Source organism: Scyliorhinus torazame, chromosome 3 (assembly GCF_047496885.1).
Source record: "Scyliorhinus torazame isolate Kashiwa2021f chromosome 3, sScyTor2.1, whole genome shotgun sequence".
Lineage (NCBI taxonomy): Eukaryota > Metazoa > Chordata > Chondrichthyes > Carcharhiniformes > Scyliorhinidae > Scyliorhinus > Scyliorhinus torazame.
In genome coordinates this window covers 328,214,433-328,230,460 of record NC_092709.1, presented here as the reverse complement: position 1 = coordinate 328,230,460, position 16,028 = coordinate 328,214,433, and the positions used below count along the sequence as shown (strand labels likewise).

Below are 16,028 nucleotides of genomic sequence, written 5' to 3'. Positions count from 1 at the left end.
TGCTCTTCTCTACATGCCTGTTAGGCACCATGCAGTTATGAAGCAGACATCTGAGGAAGGGTGGTTCCTACATTTAAGGTAAGAAAGATTGGTTCTGAACTCCCTGGGCACAATTCTCCCATTGGGGAACATAAGTCCCGACGCTGGAGTGAAAATCGGAGTGTTCACTCGGGCGTCGGACCGCTCCCAGCCCCCTATTCTCCCTCCCCCGGGGGCTAGGAGCGGCATCGCATCATTTACACATGCCGGACCTTGGCGCTGTGTAAAAGACAGGGAAGCGCCGCATAAATGGCGTCACCCGCACATGCGCGGTTGCCATCCTCCCAGAGGTCACCCCGCAAGACAATGTCAGATGGATCTTGCAGGGTGGCGGAGGAAAGGAGGTCCCTCCTTCAGAGAGGCTGCCCGCCAATCGGTGGGCACCGATCACAGGCCAAACCCCTTTGAGGCCCACTCCAGTGCAGGAACCCCCCCCAGGCCATTCCTCCAGCATTCCCGCGCTGTTCTCGCCGGTAGCGACCAGGGGCGAAATTCTCCTACCCGCCCCGCCACATTTCTGCGCCCGACCGGCCGGCGGGAGTCTCCGTAACACCGGCCGGTCAATGGGGTTTCCCATTGTGGGGCACCCCCACGCCGTCGGGAAACCCCCGAGCGCCGGCAGAACGGAGACTCCCGCCGGCGGAGAATGACGCCCATGTGTGGATGGCGCCGGCAGGAACCCGCCGCTATAAAACAGTGAGTGGCGATTCTCGCAGCGGCCAGCAGTGATTCTCGCCAAGCTAGTTTTTGGAGGGGGGGGGTGGGGGGGAATTGCGTGCGGGTGCCGGGGCAGCGTGGCAGTCTGAAGGAGGACCTCCTTTCCTCCACCGCCCCGCCGATCGGTGGGCACCGATCGCAGGCCAGACCCCTTTTGAGTGAGGCCCCCTCCAGTGCAGGAACCCCCTTCCCCCGCCCCCCCCCCCACCCACAGGCCATGCCCCCCAACATTACCACGCTGTTTCCGCCGGCAGCGACCAGGTGTGGACGGAGGAAAATCGCCGCTTGCCTGTTACAAACAGCGAGCGGCGATTCTCCCAGCGGCCAGACGTGGGGCAGAATTCTCCCCCCCCACGCCGGGTGGGAGAAGCGCCGCATGAGTCCCGCCACGCCGCCCTGGCACCCGCACGTGATTCACCCACCCCCCAAACCGGCGTGGCGAGAATCACGGCTGGCCGCTGGGAGAAATCGCTGCTCGTAACGGGCAAGCGGCGATTCTCCGGCCCAGATGGGTCAAGCGGCATGCCCAACCCGACAGATTCCCGCCGGCGCCGTCCACAACCGTCCACACCTGGTTGCTGCCGGCGTGAATAGCGCAGGAACGTGGGGGGGGGGGGGGAAGAGGAGGGTCCTGCACAGTGGGGGAGGGGGGGGCTTCAAAAAGGGGTCTGGCACGCGGTCGGGCCGGCCTCTCTGAAGGAGGATCTCCTTTCCTCCACCGCCTCGCAAGATCCATCCGACATCTTGTTGCAGGGCGGCCGCGGGAAGGACGGCAAACTGCGCATGCGTGGGTGACGTCATTTACGCGGCGCCACCCGTGTCATTTATGCAGCGCCAAGCGTAAATGACGCAACGTCGTTCCTAGCCCCAGGGGGCGGGAGAATAGGGGGCTGGGAATGGCCTCTGACGGCGGAGTGAAACACTCCGGTTTTTCACTCCGGCGTCGGGACTTAGTCTCCCGATGGGAGAATTGCGCCCCAGATTCTCGTTGCGTCGGTTTGGCGGGGGGGGGGGGGTAGAATCGAGTGCGGGAGTCGGTGCGGTGTGGCAGGACTCGCGTGGCCCCTGGGGCGATTCTCCCACCGGCGTGGTTGGGGGGGGGGGGGGGGGGGGGGAATTCCACCCCCTTTCTTTCAAATATCTCCCACTATTCTGACAGCAATTGACCACACATTTCTAAACTTAGCTGAAGTTTGGAGTTTGGAATTTAGGACAGGACCACCTTCCACTGGTTTTTCATTTCCTAACAAATCCAGAAGTATCCCTTGTTGCCCCCCCCCCTCCACATGTTGCAATGATATATACCAATTCTAGAGTGAACCATTGCTTTTGTTCCTCAGTACAACCCAGGGGGCTCGTGCTCCTCTCCACACAGCTATAATATGGCCACTTTTAACCTCCCTTCACCCAGGTTTGAAAAAAATTAAACAGGCATTGAGCTACCGTTCCTCCTTTTAATGCCCACAGCTTCTCCACCTTGTGCTAAACTCTCTTGCATTAAGTACACATAACCCAACAATTCCTTGGTCATCTAGCCTTTGCCCTTGGCTCTCCATTACCTGTGAACTTCTGTCATCGGTGTCTTCAGCTTGCTGCTCACCCAGAATTCCCCTTCCACGCCATCCGTCTTACTACCACCTAGCAATTTAATCTTCACTCCTATTGGTGTATTTTGAAGTTTCCTACCTTTCCAAAACTCCCCAGGGATCCAAAAACCCTCCCTCCAGCACCGTCTCTCCAGTCACCCACTCAACTGCACTCTCTCCTTTCGAAGGTCTGTCCAGCAGCAGCAGCCTAGAGTTCCCACATGGTACAGTGTGCTATTTGGGAGTGTGACTATTTATCCCACTAAAGTTTAGTTTAATCCCATATAGGAGCCACCCAATTCCTCCTGTTAAAAGTCAGTCATAAGGGGAACGATTCTCTCAGCCCTGCGCCGGGCCAGAGAATCGGCACAACCGCATCACCGTGGCACGGTTTCTCGAGGTGCGGGGAATCGGCACCATTGGCACCGGCACACTTGGCACAGCGCCGGTCACGGGCTGCTGTAGGAGGCCAGGCCGCTGATTCTCCGGCCCGTATGGGCCGAGCGGAAAAAAGCAGAGTCACGCCAGCTCATCACACCTGGTCGCTGCTGGCGGGAACTCTGCGTGAAGGGTCAGGGGACAGCCTGTGGGGGGGGGGGGGGGGGGGGGGGGGGGGGGGGGGGGGGGGGGGAGGGAGGGAGAGAAAGAGTACCTGATGGGTCTGGCCTGCTATCGGGGCCCACTGATCTGCGTGCCGGCCTCCTCTTCTTCTCCTCCTCCTTCCCCCCCGGGGCCTACTTGTTGCGCGTCCAGCCCCAGAACCCCTGCGCCTTGTTGCGTCGGGAGCAGCAGGTTCCGTAAAGCCACCGCACATGCGCAGGTTGGCGCTGGCCCCAGTGCGCGCCAGGAACTGAGGCTGGAGAGGCATGAACTGCTCCAGTGCCCTGTGGGGGCCTGAATCGCTAGTGCCCACGCCCGTTCACGACAGCGCGGACACTGTCCCGCGATCGGAGAATCACGCCCAAGATCTTTCATGGGAGGAAACTGCAGAACATCCCAAACCCATGACCTCAAGGACATGGGCACCTGCAAGTACTCCGTAAAACAGCATCTGGATTTGGGAAACTTTACCCAACATTCAAGGTAGCTCACCAACTGCTCAAGGGCAAGTGACCATGCCATTACCCAGTTAGAAAAATAACCACCCCCCTCCCCATTTAAAAAAGAATGGGTTAAAAAGGTGCATGCAGCTGTCCATATTCAGCATTTCATTTGTGATACATAGTTGTGGATCTCTTCCCCCCCCCCCCACCAAAAATAAAAACATGTAATATTTATCTTCACTAAACCACATTTTTCAGTTGTAGTTTCCTTATGTACTTACAAGTTATCCATTCCCCAATTTACAGTTAACTTAATGCATATCAAATTTGCCAATAGAAACTGCCAGGAATATCAATGAAAAACCTACATTAGTCAGCTGATCTCCATCAAATTCCGCAATGGAAGTAAAGTCTCTTGCTTTAACTACTAGTTTATTTCCTCCTTCAAGGTTCATCGTGGCCTACAACATGGAGAAGTTAAATCACAGTCAGTCAGATAAATTGAATTCTTATGGCCTATAACATGGAAAAGTTAAAATCACAGTCAGAGTCCAATATATTGAATTCTGAAGAAAGATTTGGATGTGCATGTGCATGAAACTTATACTGGAAATGGAGTGGATATAGTCATTTTCTGATCCAATCAAAAAGGCTTGTTATCTCCAAGACTCCGTTACCTTTATCTTCTCTCCTGCAGGAGTTTGCATATGTGTCTCTTGTCCAAGTGTAAAGTTATTGATAAACAGTTCTTCACCAGTTTGGATGGCAACTATGAAATCTTCTCCATTTTGAACAACTTTAGTAACCCTCTTGAGGCCTTTGATTTTTTCAATCATGTCATCTGGGACACCTGTAAAGCACAAGATGGACCACATATGTAGCAAATACAGATTTATGGACTTTGATGTCAAATTACAATAATTTACTTCTGTTGAATTTAGGTGCATTTAAAAGTAATAGGGCAAGTTTTTGTCCATGGAAGACTAATTTTAATGGGAAGCATTAAAGTGCAAAAGCAGGGGAGGGAACTAATCAATGTTATACAGGTCAAGTCAATTGAGGCCAAATGTCATAGGCTAGGCTTGAACTTGAAAGATCAAAGGTAATCTCATTGAAATTATAAACGAGCACAAAAAGCCCAGGAATGGGAAAAATAAACTTGTCTATTTGGGGGAAATGCCAAGAACTACTTTACACAAAGGACATGGGAAATCTGGATACCAATTTAAAATTTGAACAGAGATTGAACTAAGTGTACAAAGTTAAAATTAACCATTCAATTAGATCATGGTGTAACAGGCCAAAGGCACAATGGCCTACTTCAGTTCCTGGAGTGTTCAACCTATTATTAGGTCTCAAATACTCAATTTTTAGAAACCATGAAGAGGATAGAGGTGGTCTAATATGATGTGGAGATGCCAGCGTTGGACTGGGGTGAGCACAGTACGAAGTCTTACAACACCAGGTTAAAGTCCAACAGGTTTGTTTCGATGTCACTAGCTTTCGGAGCGCTGCTCCTTCCTCAGGTGAATGAAGAGGTATGTTCCAGAAACATATATATAGACAAATTCAAAGATGCCAAACAATGCTTGGAATGCGACCATTAGCAGGTGATTAAATCTTTACAGATCCAGAGATGGGGTAACCCCAGGTTAAAGAGGTGTGAATTGTACCAAGCCAGGACAGTTGGTAGGATTTCGCAGGCCAGATGGTGGGGGATGAATGTAATGCGACATGAATCCCAGGTCCAGGTTGAGGCCGCGCTCATATGTGTGGAACTTGGCTATAAGTTTCTGCTCGGTGCTCGGCGATTCTGCGTTGTCGCGCGTCCTGAAGGCCACCTTGGAGAACGCTTACCCGGAGATCAGAGGCTGAATGCCCTTGACTGCTGAAGTGTTCCCCGACTGGAAGGGAACATTCCTGCCTGGTGATTGTTGCGCGATGTCCGTTCATTCGGACTGAACGGAATGAACGGACATCGTATATCAAAATCCATCAAAGATACCAGGCAGATAACCAAGACCAGCACAAACCAAGCCTCCCCACACCCCTGTGCTTTCAATGTTCTGTATCTCAATCCAGTCTCCTGGGACAGCAGTAAAAAGGTTAAGCTCGTCCATCAATATTTTGACATTCTACAATTGATCTTCAGCTTACCCAGAGCTTCCATGAATAGTTCCACATTTTCTTGACTCTGGAGTTCATACTGTCCACTGAAGTCCATTCTAATGGTTAAGAATTTGAGGGGGGGGGGGGGGGGGGGGGGGATAGGAATAGATTATATGGATCCTTTACCGGAGACAGTAATCAATATCAAGTTCTATTTGGCAAAGTACTCAATAGTCTATTCCGTGCACATTTGTTCAATATCAACTCATCATCATGTATCAAGAACAAAACCCTGGAGTTTGCACAGTCTCCCCGTGTTTGTGTGGGTTTCACCCCCACAACCCAAAAATGTGCAGGCTAGGTAGATTGGCCACACTAAATTGCCCACACTAAATTGCCCCTTAATTGGAAAAAAATGAATTGCGTGCACTAAATTTATTATAAAAAAAAACAAAAACAAAACCCACCCCCTTCAGTAAAAATCAGTCCAATTCTTTGTGGGGTCTGTGCATCTACCCACTTCTAGGAAACTGCAAATTGCATTAATTACTCCCCAGGGTTCTTGTGCTTGCTCAACAACCATAAGAATGCCATAAGAGTCTTATGCCACACAAAGGGGCCCTTTATATCTGCGCTGGCCATCAAGCACCCATCTACTCCCATCCCATTTTCCAGCATTGGGCTTCATGCTTCTGGAGTTTCGTGCTCATTTAAATGCTTAAGTGCCTGGATATCCTTGCTGTAAAACTAGCCACTGGTAAGACCAAGATCCAACTTTGGTTCCTGAAGGTGGTCACATTCTGTACTAGTGGGTTTCAACAAGTTACCTAGCAGTACACCAACTGTTTATACTTTACATTCCCTTTTAGCTTCACCTGCCAGTGTAATTATTATAAAATGCCATTTCCTTTTGTACAAGCATCTACTTCTTGTACAAGCATCTACTTCTGCCCTTATCTGCTCAAAACTTCCCATTTTACCAAAATGCATTATTAATGTGGTATCAATGTTAAAAGTCAAATTAGCTCCATTAAGCTCTCCGATGTGAAATCAAGATTTGATCAAAACGAGTGTTGGAACCCATCTTTGGGTGGCTGCACACAGGGTCAAGGAACCAAGTAAATGACATCCACTCCACCAAAGGAGAGTTCAAGTCAGCTCCAATTCCCACCTCTAGAGTTCATCTTCTATACCATATTCCTACACTGCAAACTATGGAACACCAGTAACATATCAAACAGCAGCTCACAAAAATGTATTTAGGGCCCAAAACAGGTTTCGTATAAAAACAAACCGGTTGCCTTTTAGTTACCAATGTTGGTCAATCCAACAAGTGCCTTAAATACCAACACATCTAGTCAAAAAAAGAGCAATGAGGAAAAGGCAATAAAAGCTGACCTGGTCATAAGGATCCCAAAGACAATTAAATTTCCAGCTTATTATTTACCACAAGACAAAAATAAGTAGCAAGGAACCATTTAATTATACAAGTGACATTAGGGCTGGTTTAGCACAGGGCTAAAGAGCTGGCTTTTAAAGCAGACCAAGGCAGGCCAGCAGCACGGTTCAATTCCCGTACCAGCACCCCCCCCAAACCCAAACAGGTGCCGAAATGTGGCGACTAGGGGCTTTTCACAGTAACTGCATTTGAAGCCTACTTGTGACAATAAGCAATTTTCATTTCATTCCATTTCGGATCAAATTAGACCATTATCTTGTCAAACAATATTATGATTCAATAAAATGCAACATTCTGATCAAAGTGGTCTGACAATTCACTCAACTCAAAGCAACCCAGGAAATACTGGACTAGCCATATTGAACCAATAATTTACACCACAAAAAAGACCAAAGCCTTATTTTTAAAAGTGCCATCATTAAACCAAAGGCTGAATACCAATACACAAGATAGTCACTGGCAGAAAAAAACTAGACTTCATAATTACACACTCAAAAGAAAAAAAAAGTTTGCTCCAAAAAAAAAAAAAAAATCCTTTACAAATTTAAGGTACAAGTTTCCGGACTAACTTTTGGCTCCCTTATTATTCCCCTGTTCTCAAACCATCTAGGAATGTAAAGTTGTAGCAATGTTAGATTAAGTGACTTTCCACAAAAATAAATATTAACTTGTTGCTCAGATTAAATTAGCCCTAACCCAACAAACTACAATCCACTATGGAAGAGCAGGACTTTATAAAAACCTCTTCATCAATGGGTGCAGAAAAGGAGACCACTAGTTAAGCAAAAGGCTACCTTAGAAATAAAAAAAAAGCTAAAGAGACTCTTGAACAGCAAGCAAAAGAGACAATTTATAGGAACTTCAGCCTGGTGTGATTTAGGAGAAAATAAGAGCTTGTTAATTGAAATCAGGCTATTTCCAGAGGCATTCAGAGAAGGATGCCAATGTTTAAATCATAACAATCAACTCTGATTAAACTTCAATTAAGAAAACAATTGGTGAAGATTCTGCAGAACTCGGCTTCATGCCTGCTCACAAGAGTGGTGAATGATAATGCCACCAGAACAAGTAGAAAGAACTCCAAGGGAAGCATTGACACGAATAAAGATTACAGGACCTTTTTAACTTAAAAATGAATACCTATGATAATTTTGATATTTAGGGCAATATTTTGTATTGTGGACTTATATACAGTTTTTAAAAATGAAATTCAAAAGAAAATCTACCAACACATCCTCCTTACTGTTCAACCAAACATTGGGCCATCAAAGATAACCTGGAAGAGGAATTCAGAATGAAGTAGAAGGCCATAAGATACAGGAGCAGAATTAGGCCATTCGGCCCATCGAGTCAGTTCCACCATTCAATCATGGCTGATGTTTCTCATTCCCATTCTACTGCCTTCTCTCTGTAACCCCTGATCCCCTTATTAATCAAGAACCTATCTGTGTCTGTCTTAAAGACACTCAGTGGCTTGGCCTCCACAGCCTTCTGCGGCAAAGAGTTCCCCAGATTCACCACCCTCTGGCTGAAGAAAGTCCTCCTCATCTCAGTTTTAAAAGATCGTCCCTTCAGTCTGAGGCCTCGGGTCCTAGTCGTAACGTCCACTCTATCTAGGCCTCTCGGTATTCTGTAATTTTCAATTAGATTCCCCCCTCATCCTTCTAAATTCCATTGAATATAGATGAGTCCTCAACCGCTCCTCATATGACAAGCCCTTCATTCCCAGGATCATTTTTGTAAACGTCCTTTGGACCCCCTCCAAGGCAAGCACATCCTTCCTTAGATATGGCGTACAAAACTGCTCACAAATGGGGTCTGACCAGAGCCTGATACACCTAAACAATAGATCCCTGCTCTTCTATTCTAGCTCTCTCAAAATGAATGCAACATTGCATTTCCCTTCCGAACTGCCAACTGAACTTGCATGTTAACCTTAGAGAATCCTGAATTAGGACTCCTATGTCCATTTGCACTTCAGGGGCGTCATTCTCCGACCCCCCAGAGGGTCGGAGAATGGCCGTTGGCCGCCGTGAATCCCGCCCCCGCCGGTTGCCGAAGTTTCCGAAGGGAGAACAGTCGGCGGGGCGTTAATGTCGCCGCTGCCGTCGGAGAATGTCACGGGTCTGCGCAAGGCAGCCGATTTTCGGCCTGCCGATATTCTCCCTTCCGGATGGGCCGAAGTCCCGTCGACGTGATGACCGTTCACGTCGACGTAAATTAAACCTCCTTTTCATCGGCGTGACCCTGTGCTCCAGGGTCACGCCGACCAGCGTGGAGGTGAGTGACAGCCTGGGGGGTTGGCTCTGGGCAGGCGATGGCGTGGCTGCAGTCTGAATGCGTGAGGAGAGGTGTGTCTCGGGTTGTGTGTGTGTGTGTGCGGCGGGGGGGGGGGGGGGGGTCGTTAAAGTAGGCTGGGCTCCGGGGGAGTGACGGGAGGGGGTCCGTGCCGGGGTGGAGGTTGGGGGGGGTCTGTGCCGGGGAGGGGGATGGGGGGTCTGTGCCAGGGTGGAGGTTGGGGGGGGGTCCGTGCCGGGGTGGAGGTTGGGGGTGGGGGTCCGTGCCGGGGAGGGGGATGGGGGGTCCGTGCCGGGGTGGAGGTTGGGGGGGGGGGTCCGTGCCGGGGAGGGGGGTGGGGGTCCGTGCCGGGGTGGAGGTTGGGGGGGGGTCCGTGCCGGGGTGGAGGTTGGGGGGGGGTCCGTGCCGGGGAGGGGGGTGGGGGGTTCGTGCCGGGGTGGAGGTGGGGGGGGGGTTCCGTGCCGGGGAGGGGGATGGGGGTCCGTGCCGGGGTGGAGGTTGGGGGGGGTCCGTGCCGGGGAGGGGGATGGGGGGTCCGTGCCGGGGTGGAGGTTGGGGGGGGGTCCGTGCCGGGGTGGAGGTTGGGGTGGGGTCCGTGCCGGGGAGGGGGATGCGAGGGCAAGTGAGTTGGTCCACCTGGCCAGGTGCCAGCCTCCAACAGTTGGACACATGCGGTCCATGCCACCTCGCTGGGGGGAGGAGGGGATATGGGCAATGATGACATGTCGTTGTTCCCCTCCCCCCCACCAGGCCGTCATGTTTTCCGATCATCCAGCGATGTTGGCCGCCGTGGCGGCAGCCGCTCATGTCTATGTTGCCCTGGATGAGGAGGAGGAGGAGGAAGAGGAGGAGCGTGCCAGAGAGGCGGCGCAGGCTGCCGCAGAGGGACAGGCGGCAGCCGCCCAGGCTGGAGGGACACCTGACCGACAGAACGAGGAGGGGGAGGAGGACGTCGCGGCCCCACGGCAACGGAGGCACCCAAGGGCGCCCGGTGTGTACCGGCCCCGGCATTCATACCAGGACCTCACGGACCGGGAATGCAGGAGGAGACTCCGGATGAGGCGGGAAACCGTGGCACACGTCTGCCACCTGCTGGCACACCTGTCACCGTGTGGCACTGGCGGGGGACATCCTCTCCCCGTGTCCGTCATTACGGTGGCCCTGAACTTTTATGCAACGGGGTCATTCCAGGCACCGAGTGGGGACCTGTCCAGCATATCGCAGACATTGGTGCATCGGTGCATCCGGGCAGTGACAGATGCCCTATATGCCATGGCGCACCGCTACATCCGCTTCCCCATGGACCGGGCCAGCCAAGATGCCCGGGCCGTGGGCTTCTCTGCCGTGGCCGGGTTCCCCATGGTCCAGGGCGCGATCGATGGGATGCACGTCGCCGTGCGGCCACCTGCAGATAACAGGGCCGTGTTCACCAATAGGAAGGGGACCTATTCGATGAACATACAGGTGGTCTGCAACCACCGCATGATGATCCTGCATGTCTGCGCCCGTTACCCAGGCAGTGTACACGACTCATACGTGTTATCGCGGTCATCGATCCCCGGCATGTACGAGGGACGCCATTCCCGGCTGAGGGGCTGGTTGCTGGGCGACAGGGGCTACCCATTGCGATCGTGACTGATGACGCCTATACGGAGGCCACGCAATGAGGCGGAGAACCGCTACAATGATGCCCATGTAGCGACAAGGGGAGTGTTAGAGAGGTGCTTTGGTGTGCTGAAGATGCGTTTCAGGTTCCTGGACCTCTCTGGGGGCGCCCTCCAGTATCGGTCAGATAGGGTCGGCCGCATCATTGTGGTGTGCTGCGTCCTGCACGACATAGCCCAGCAGAGGGGCGATGTGCCGCAGGCAGAGGAGGGCGGACTGGAGGAGCAGCAGGAAGAGGCGCAGTCCTCCCCAGATGAGGGGGATGGGGGTAATGGTCAGGGCAGATGGGGTAGACACAGGCGGGTGGCTGTCCACCGTTACCGGCTGGCCCAGCGGGCACGGGACAGACTGATAGCCGCCCGCTTCACTGACTAGATGGGCGTGGGAATCGGGTAGTATGGCCACAGACCGCACACCATGGCAACAGCCGACCACCCACACCCCCCACCCATCCACCCACCCAGCACCCTCACCCCCCTCTCCAACCCCACCCACCCCACCCGCATGCACACCACCCCCCCCATTGCCGATCCACCTGCGGCACAACGGGCCGGGCTCACACAGTTGCGGGTGGACGCGTGTCTATTGCAGGCCATGAAGGATGATGACAACCCGCCCTACGGTGAGCTCCTGGCTCTACATCGTTGGACTATGTCTGACCCATGGCCACAGTACCACCATCCACCCGGACCATCCCTGCGTACGGCTGTGACACTGCAGCGCACGGTTCCGTCCTCTGCCCGGGGGGATGTTGAAGACGGCCCAGGGGGAAGGGGGCAGACTCACTTGGGGCTGAGGTAAGACCACCCCTCACACACACACTTGCGCTCAACGTACATGACACCCCCGCACGCTTTGGACAGAGCACAAAGGCAGCTTCTGTAGGTGTAACATTGACTTTAATAACCAAAGGAGTTCATGCACGTGCCCTAGCCCCTAAAACTCATCTGTGCCCTGCACCCGTGCCAACTTACTCAGTGTCTAATTGTTTGGCCTTACGGGCCCTTTGACTACGTCTACATGGTTCCCCAGACGGTACAGCAGAACTGGAGGTGGACTCCTGTGATTCCTGCCCTCTGACACTGGATCCCTTTGGCGGCCGTTTCCTGGGGAGTCCTGGCGTGGATGGGCCAGGCTGCGGCCCGGGCGACTGGGATGGTGAGCTGCCAGCCTGTCCTGCCCGTTGCCCACCCGATGCACCTGGGACGGAAGGGGGGGAGTCCGAGGTGTCGCGGTGTACTGGGACCTCCCCTACAGGGGGAGCCGGGACGGACCACACCACCTCCTCCTCCCTCGGGGTGCCCGATGGCCCCCAGGCCTCTACATGGGTGGGGGATGCGAACGGACTGGCCATCCGACGCCCCCCCGACATCTGGCGCTGCCAGTCCTGGAGGCCCGTGCTGGTATCGACAGGGGTCTGCAGGTTTGCAGCCATGGAGCCCAGGGGGTTGGCAAACCCTGTCTGTGACAGTGCGACGCCGGCTCGCACATGGCCACTGGCGCCGATGCCCTCAGCGATGGCCTGCAGAGACTGGGCAATGGCCTGCTGAGACTGGGCCTTGGCCTGCAGAGACTGGGATATGGGGTTGAGCGCCTCTGCCATCTGGCGCTGGCACTGGCTCATGGCCTCCTGTGAGCGGGCAGCCATTTCCTGGGCCACAGACGCCGCCTGCACGGAAAGCCCCAGGCCTCGCAAACCGTTCCCCATGCCTGACACCGTCGCACCCATTGCCTCCACCGCGGACGCCACCCGTGCGGTGTCAGCTTGGGTGGCACGCATGACCGGCACCACTCCCAGCTCCTGGACGCGGGTGGACTCCTCCACCTGCGACTGCAGCCGCCGCAAGCCGCCCGTCACCCTCTTCGCTCGTCTCCGGGTCGGTGGTTGCATCGGATCTATGTGTGGGTGTGGTAACTCCAGGAACCCGGGATCCATCTGGGCGGCAGATGTTCGCTTGGGCTGGGCTGCCCTCCGACCGCCCGGCCCCTCTGCTGCTCCTACCTCCACCTGCTGTACCGGGACGGCTGTGTTGTGAGCACCAGTGAGTGTACCAGACGCCTCATCACTAAAGTGCCCAACCGAGGTGAGTGTTTCTGCGATGGTGGAGGGTGTTGGTGACAGCAGTGGCGTTGTGTCGTGCTCTTCGTCCCACTCTGAGTCCATGGCACTTTGGGGTGGGGGTTCGTCTCCACCCATCCACTCTGAGTCACTGTCCGGTATTTCGTCTTCCTGGGTAGTGTTGTCCCGGGTAGGGGTGTCCTGGGCAGTGCTGTCCCGGGTAGTGGTGTCCCGGGTAGTGGTGTCCCGGGTAGTGGTGTCCTGGGTAGTGATGTCCTGGGTAGTGGTGTCCTGGGTAGTGGTGTCCTGGGTAGTGGTGTCCTGGGTAGTGGTGTCCTGGCTCGGATGTGACGGGGGCCTATGGCTGCCCCCCTCGTCGCTGGGTGGTCGCTCCCGCACGTGACGGGGGTGTCGTCTCCCTGTTGCTCCAGGTCTCTCCGTCTCCCGTGGTGTGCGAGGGGCATCCTGCGGGCGTCGCATGCTGGAGGGTGCGGGTCTCTCCGTCTCCCGTGGTGTGCGAGGGGCATCCTGCGGGCGTTGCATGCTGGAGGGTGCGGGTCTCTCCATCTCCCGTGGTGTGCGAGGGGCATCCTGCGGGCGTCGCATGCTGGAGGGTGTGGGTCTCTCCGTGTCCCGTGGCCTCCGAGGGGCATCCTGCGGGCGTCGCATGCTGGAGGGTCCGGGTCTCTCCGTGTCCCGTGGCCTCCGAGGGGCATCCTGCGGGCGTCGCATGCTGGAGGGTGCGGGTCTCTCCGTCTCCCGTGGTCTCCGAGGGGCATCCTGCGGGCGGTCTGCATCTGCGGGGATGGGTGCCTGGACGTTTGGTCCTGCAATACACAATGAAGCATGCATGGTTAGACATCAGGCAGTGATCAGGTGATATGGGGGAGGGGGATATAGGGGAGGGGGGATATGGGGACGGGCTGTCGGTGGCTCACTTGCTACTGCGCCCCCGACCTCTGCATCAGCAACCTCCCGGTCCTCAGGTCCGCCAGCCAGTTCCAGGGCCCTTTCCTCGTGTTCGGTCAGTGGCCTCTCATCAGCGGGGCCTCCTCCAGTCCTCACATGCTCCCTATTGTTGTGTGCATGCTTATCCTGTGGGGGGGGGTGGGGTGGCAGGGGTAAAAGGCAACACTGTTAGGCAGGTAAATGAATGCATGCCATCGGTTGCGCGTGCATTGCAGAGGTTAAGGTTAGGGCTAGATTCACTTGGGGATATGGGGGATATGGGGGAGGGGGGGATATGGGGGAGGGGCGATATGGGGGATATGGGGAGGGGGGATATGGGGGATCTGGGGGAGGGGGGGATATGGGGGTATATGGGGGAGGGGGGATATGGGGGATATGGGGGAGGGGGGATATGGGGGATATGGGGGAGGGGGGATATGGGGGATATGGGGAGGGGGGATATGGGGGCGGGGGGGATATGGGGGAGGGGGGATATGGGGAGGCTCACCCTGCCTGCTCTGACGATGTCGTTCACCTTCTTGTGGCACTGGGTGCCTGTCCGTGGTGTCAGGGCCGCAGCGGTGACGGCCTCTGCCACTTCCCTCCACAGACGCCGGCTGTGGCGTGGGGCAACTCTGCGGCCGTGCCCGGGATACAGGGCGTCCCTCCTCTGCTCCACCGCGTCCAGGAGAGCCTCCACATCCCGTGACTCGAACCTGAGCGGCGGCCAGCCACCCAGTCGGGTGTTGCGGTCGGGTGTTCCGGTCGGGTGGGGGGGAGCAGCGCGGCCTTATGAGCCGTCACGCCGTGCGGCGCGTATGATGCTGCACGGCGTGAACCACTGCGCAAGCGCGGATCCCGTTATGTCGCTGCTAGCCCATTTCGGACCGGAGACTTTCGACCCATTTTTCCGACGTGACGCAAGTCGGATTTGCGCCGTTTTTTGCGCCGATCGGCGGACTTTCCGCCAATAACGGAGAATTTCGCCCCAGATTTCCAAAGCCTTTCCCCATTTAGAAAACAGTTTATATGTCTATTCTTCCTTCCAAAGTGCACAGCCTCTCAATTACCCACATTGTAAACATCAACCACTTCTTTGCCCTTTCTCCTAGCCTGTCCGAGTCCTCCTGCAGGCTCTCCGCTTCCCCAATACTACCTGTCCCTCTACATGGCTGAAATCTCCCCATAACAAGTACGTTTAGCCGGGTGTTTCCCTGCGCTCGGACTGCCGAGAAACCCCACTCTATAGATCTGGGGCTTTGGGTGGGGGGGGGGGGTGCGGCGAACTCCCCAATGAGGCCGCACTTAGTCCCGTTTTCTGCACAGAGGAGCCCTGCCCGCTGGAACTCCTCAGTGCAGAAGGAGATTGGGGCGCCCTTTTGAAATGGCATCTCAATCTTTTGATCCCCTGACGCGACCCCTGAACACCCCCAAAGCCATAACTCAGCTGTAAGGGGCTCCTCAGGCCCCCTGTATCCCTTGTACCCATGCAGGGCACCCAGGGACAGATACCCATCGCAGAAAAAATGCCAGCTTAGCAATGTCAGCCTGGTAGTGCCTCTACTAGCTGGCAGTGCCACCTGGGAACCTTGGCAATGCCAGGCTGGCACCCAGGTACCACTGCCAGGGTGGCACCATCGGGAATTGTATTACATATTAAACACCCTTGTGCACAACCATTATGATGTCTCTGTCACTTTCTTCCGCAATGTGAGCTGACCTCCGAACCCTCGGCCCATCTCTCCAGACAGGCTCCCGGCACGGGCACACCGCATGCAAGTGATGGGTGTGAACGAACACTCAGCAGACAGGTAGGAGTCGACAGTGACCCGCTGATCGGGCTGACACAATCCCAGCACCCAGAAGTGATGTGACACATACTCTAGGAGGGTGGGAAATGGGAGTGGGGGATGACGGACCAGGCCACATCCTAAGTGAATCGGGTGATTATTGCCAGACTCTCACTGCTTCCGTCTGTCCTGCAGGTTCCCCCTGGCCTCATCCTCCAGCCCCTGCTGGTCCGGCGCCGCCTCATCATCCTCTTCCTCAGGGCAACACGGTGCCACAGTGGTTAGCACTACTGCCTCATGCCGCCGAAGACCTGG

General features: G+C 54.9%; 1 protein-coding gene across 1 annotated transcript in view; it reads right to left on the bottom strand.

Annotated features, from left to right (window-relative positions):
* Nucleotides 1–5,609, bottom strand: part of LOC140409634 (fatty acid-binding protein, liver-like) — a 17,257-nt gene extending 11,648 nt beyond the window's left edge. Inside the window, exons 1-3 of the mRNA XM_072497968.1 lie at nucleotides 5,543–5,609; nucleotides 4,063–4,235; nucleotides 3,754–3,846 (exon numbers count right to left, since the gene is read on the bottom strand). Of these exons, the coding sequence (XP_072354069.1) occupies nucleotides 3,754–3,846; nucleotides 4,063–4,235; nucleotides 5,543–5,609 (333 nt within the window). The remainder of the gene's footprint in view (nucleotides 1–3,753; nucleotides 3,847–4,062; nucleotides 4,236–5,542) is intronic.
* Between the last annotated feature and the right edge of the window lie 10,419 nt (nucleotides 5,610–16,028).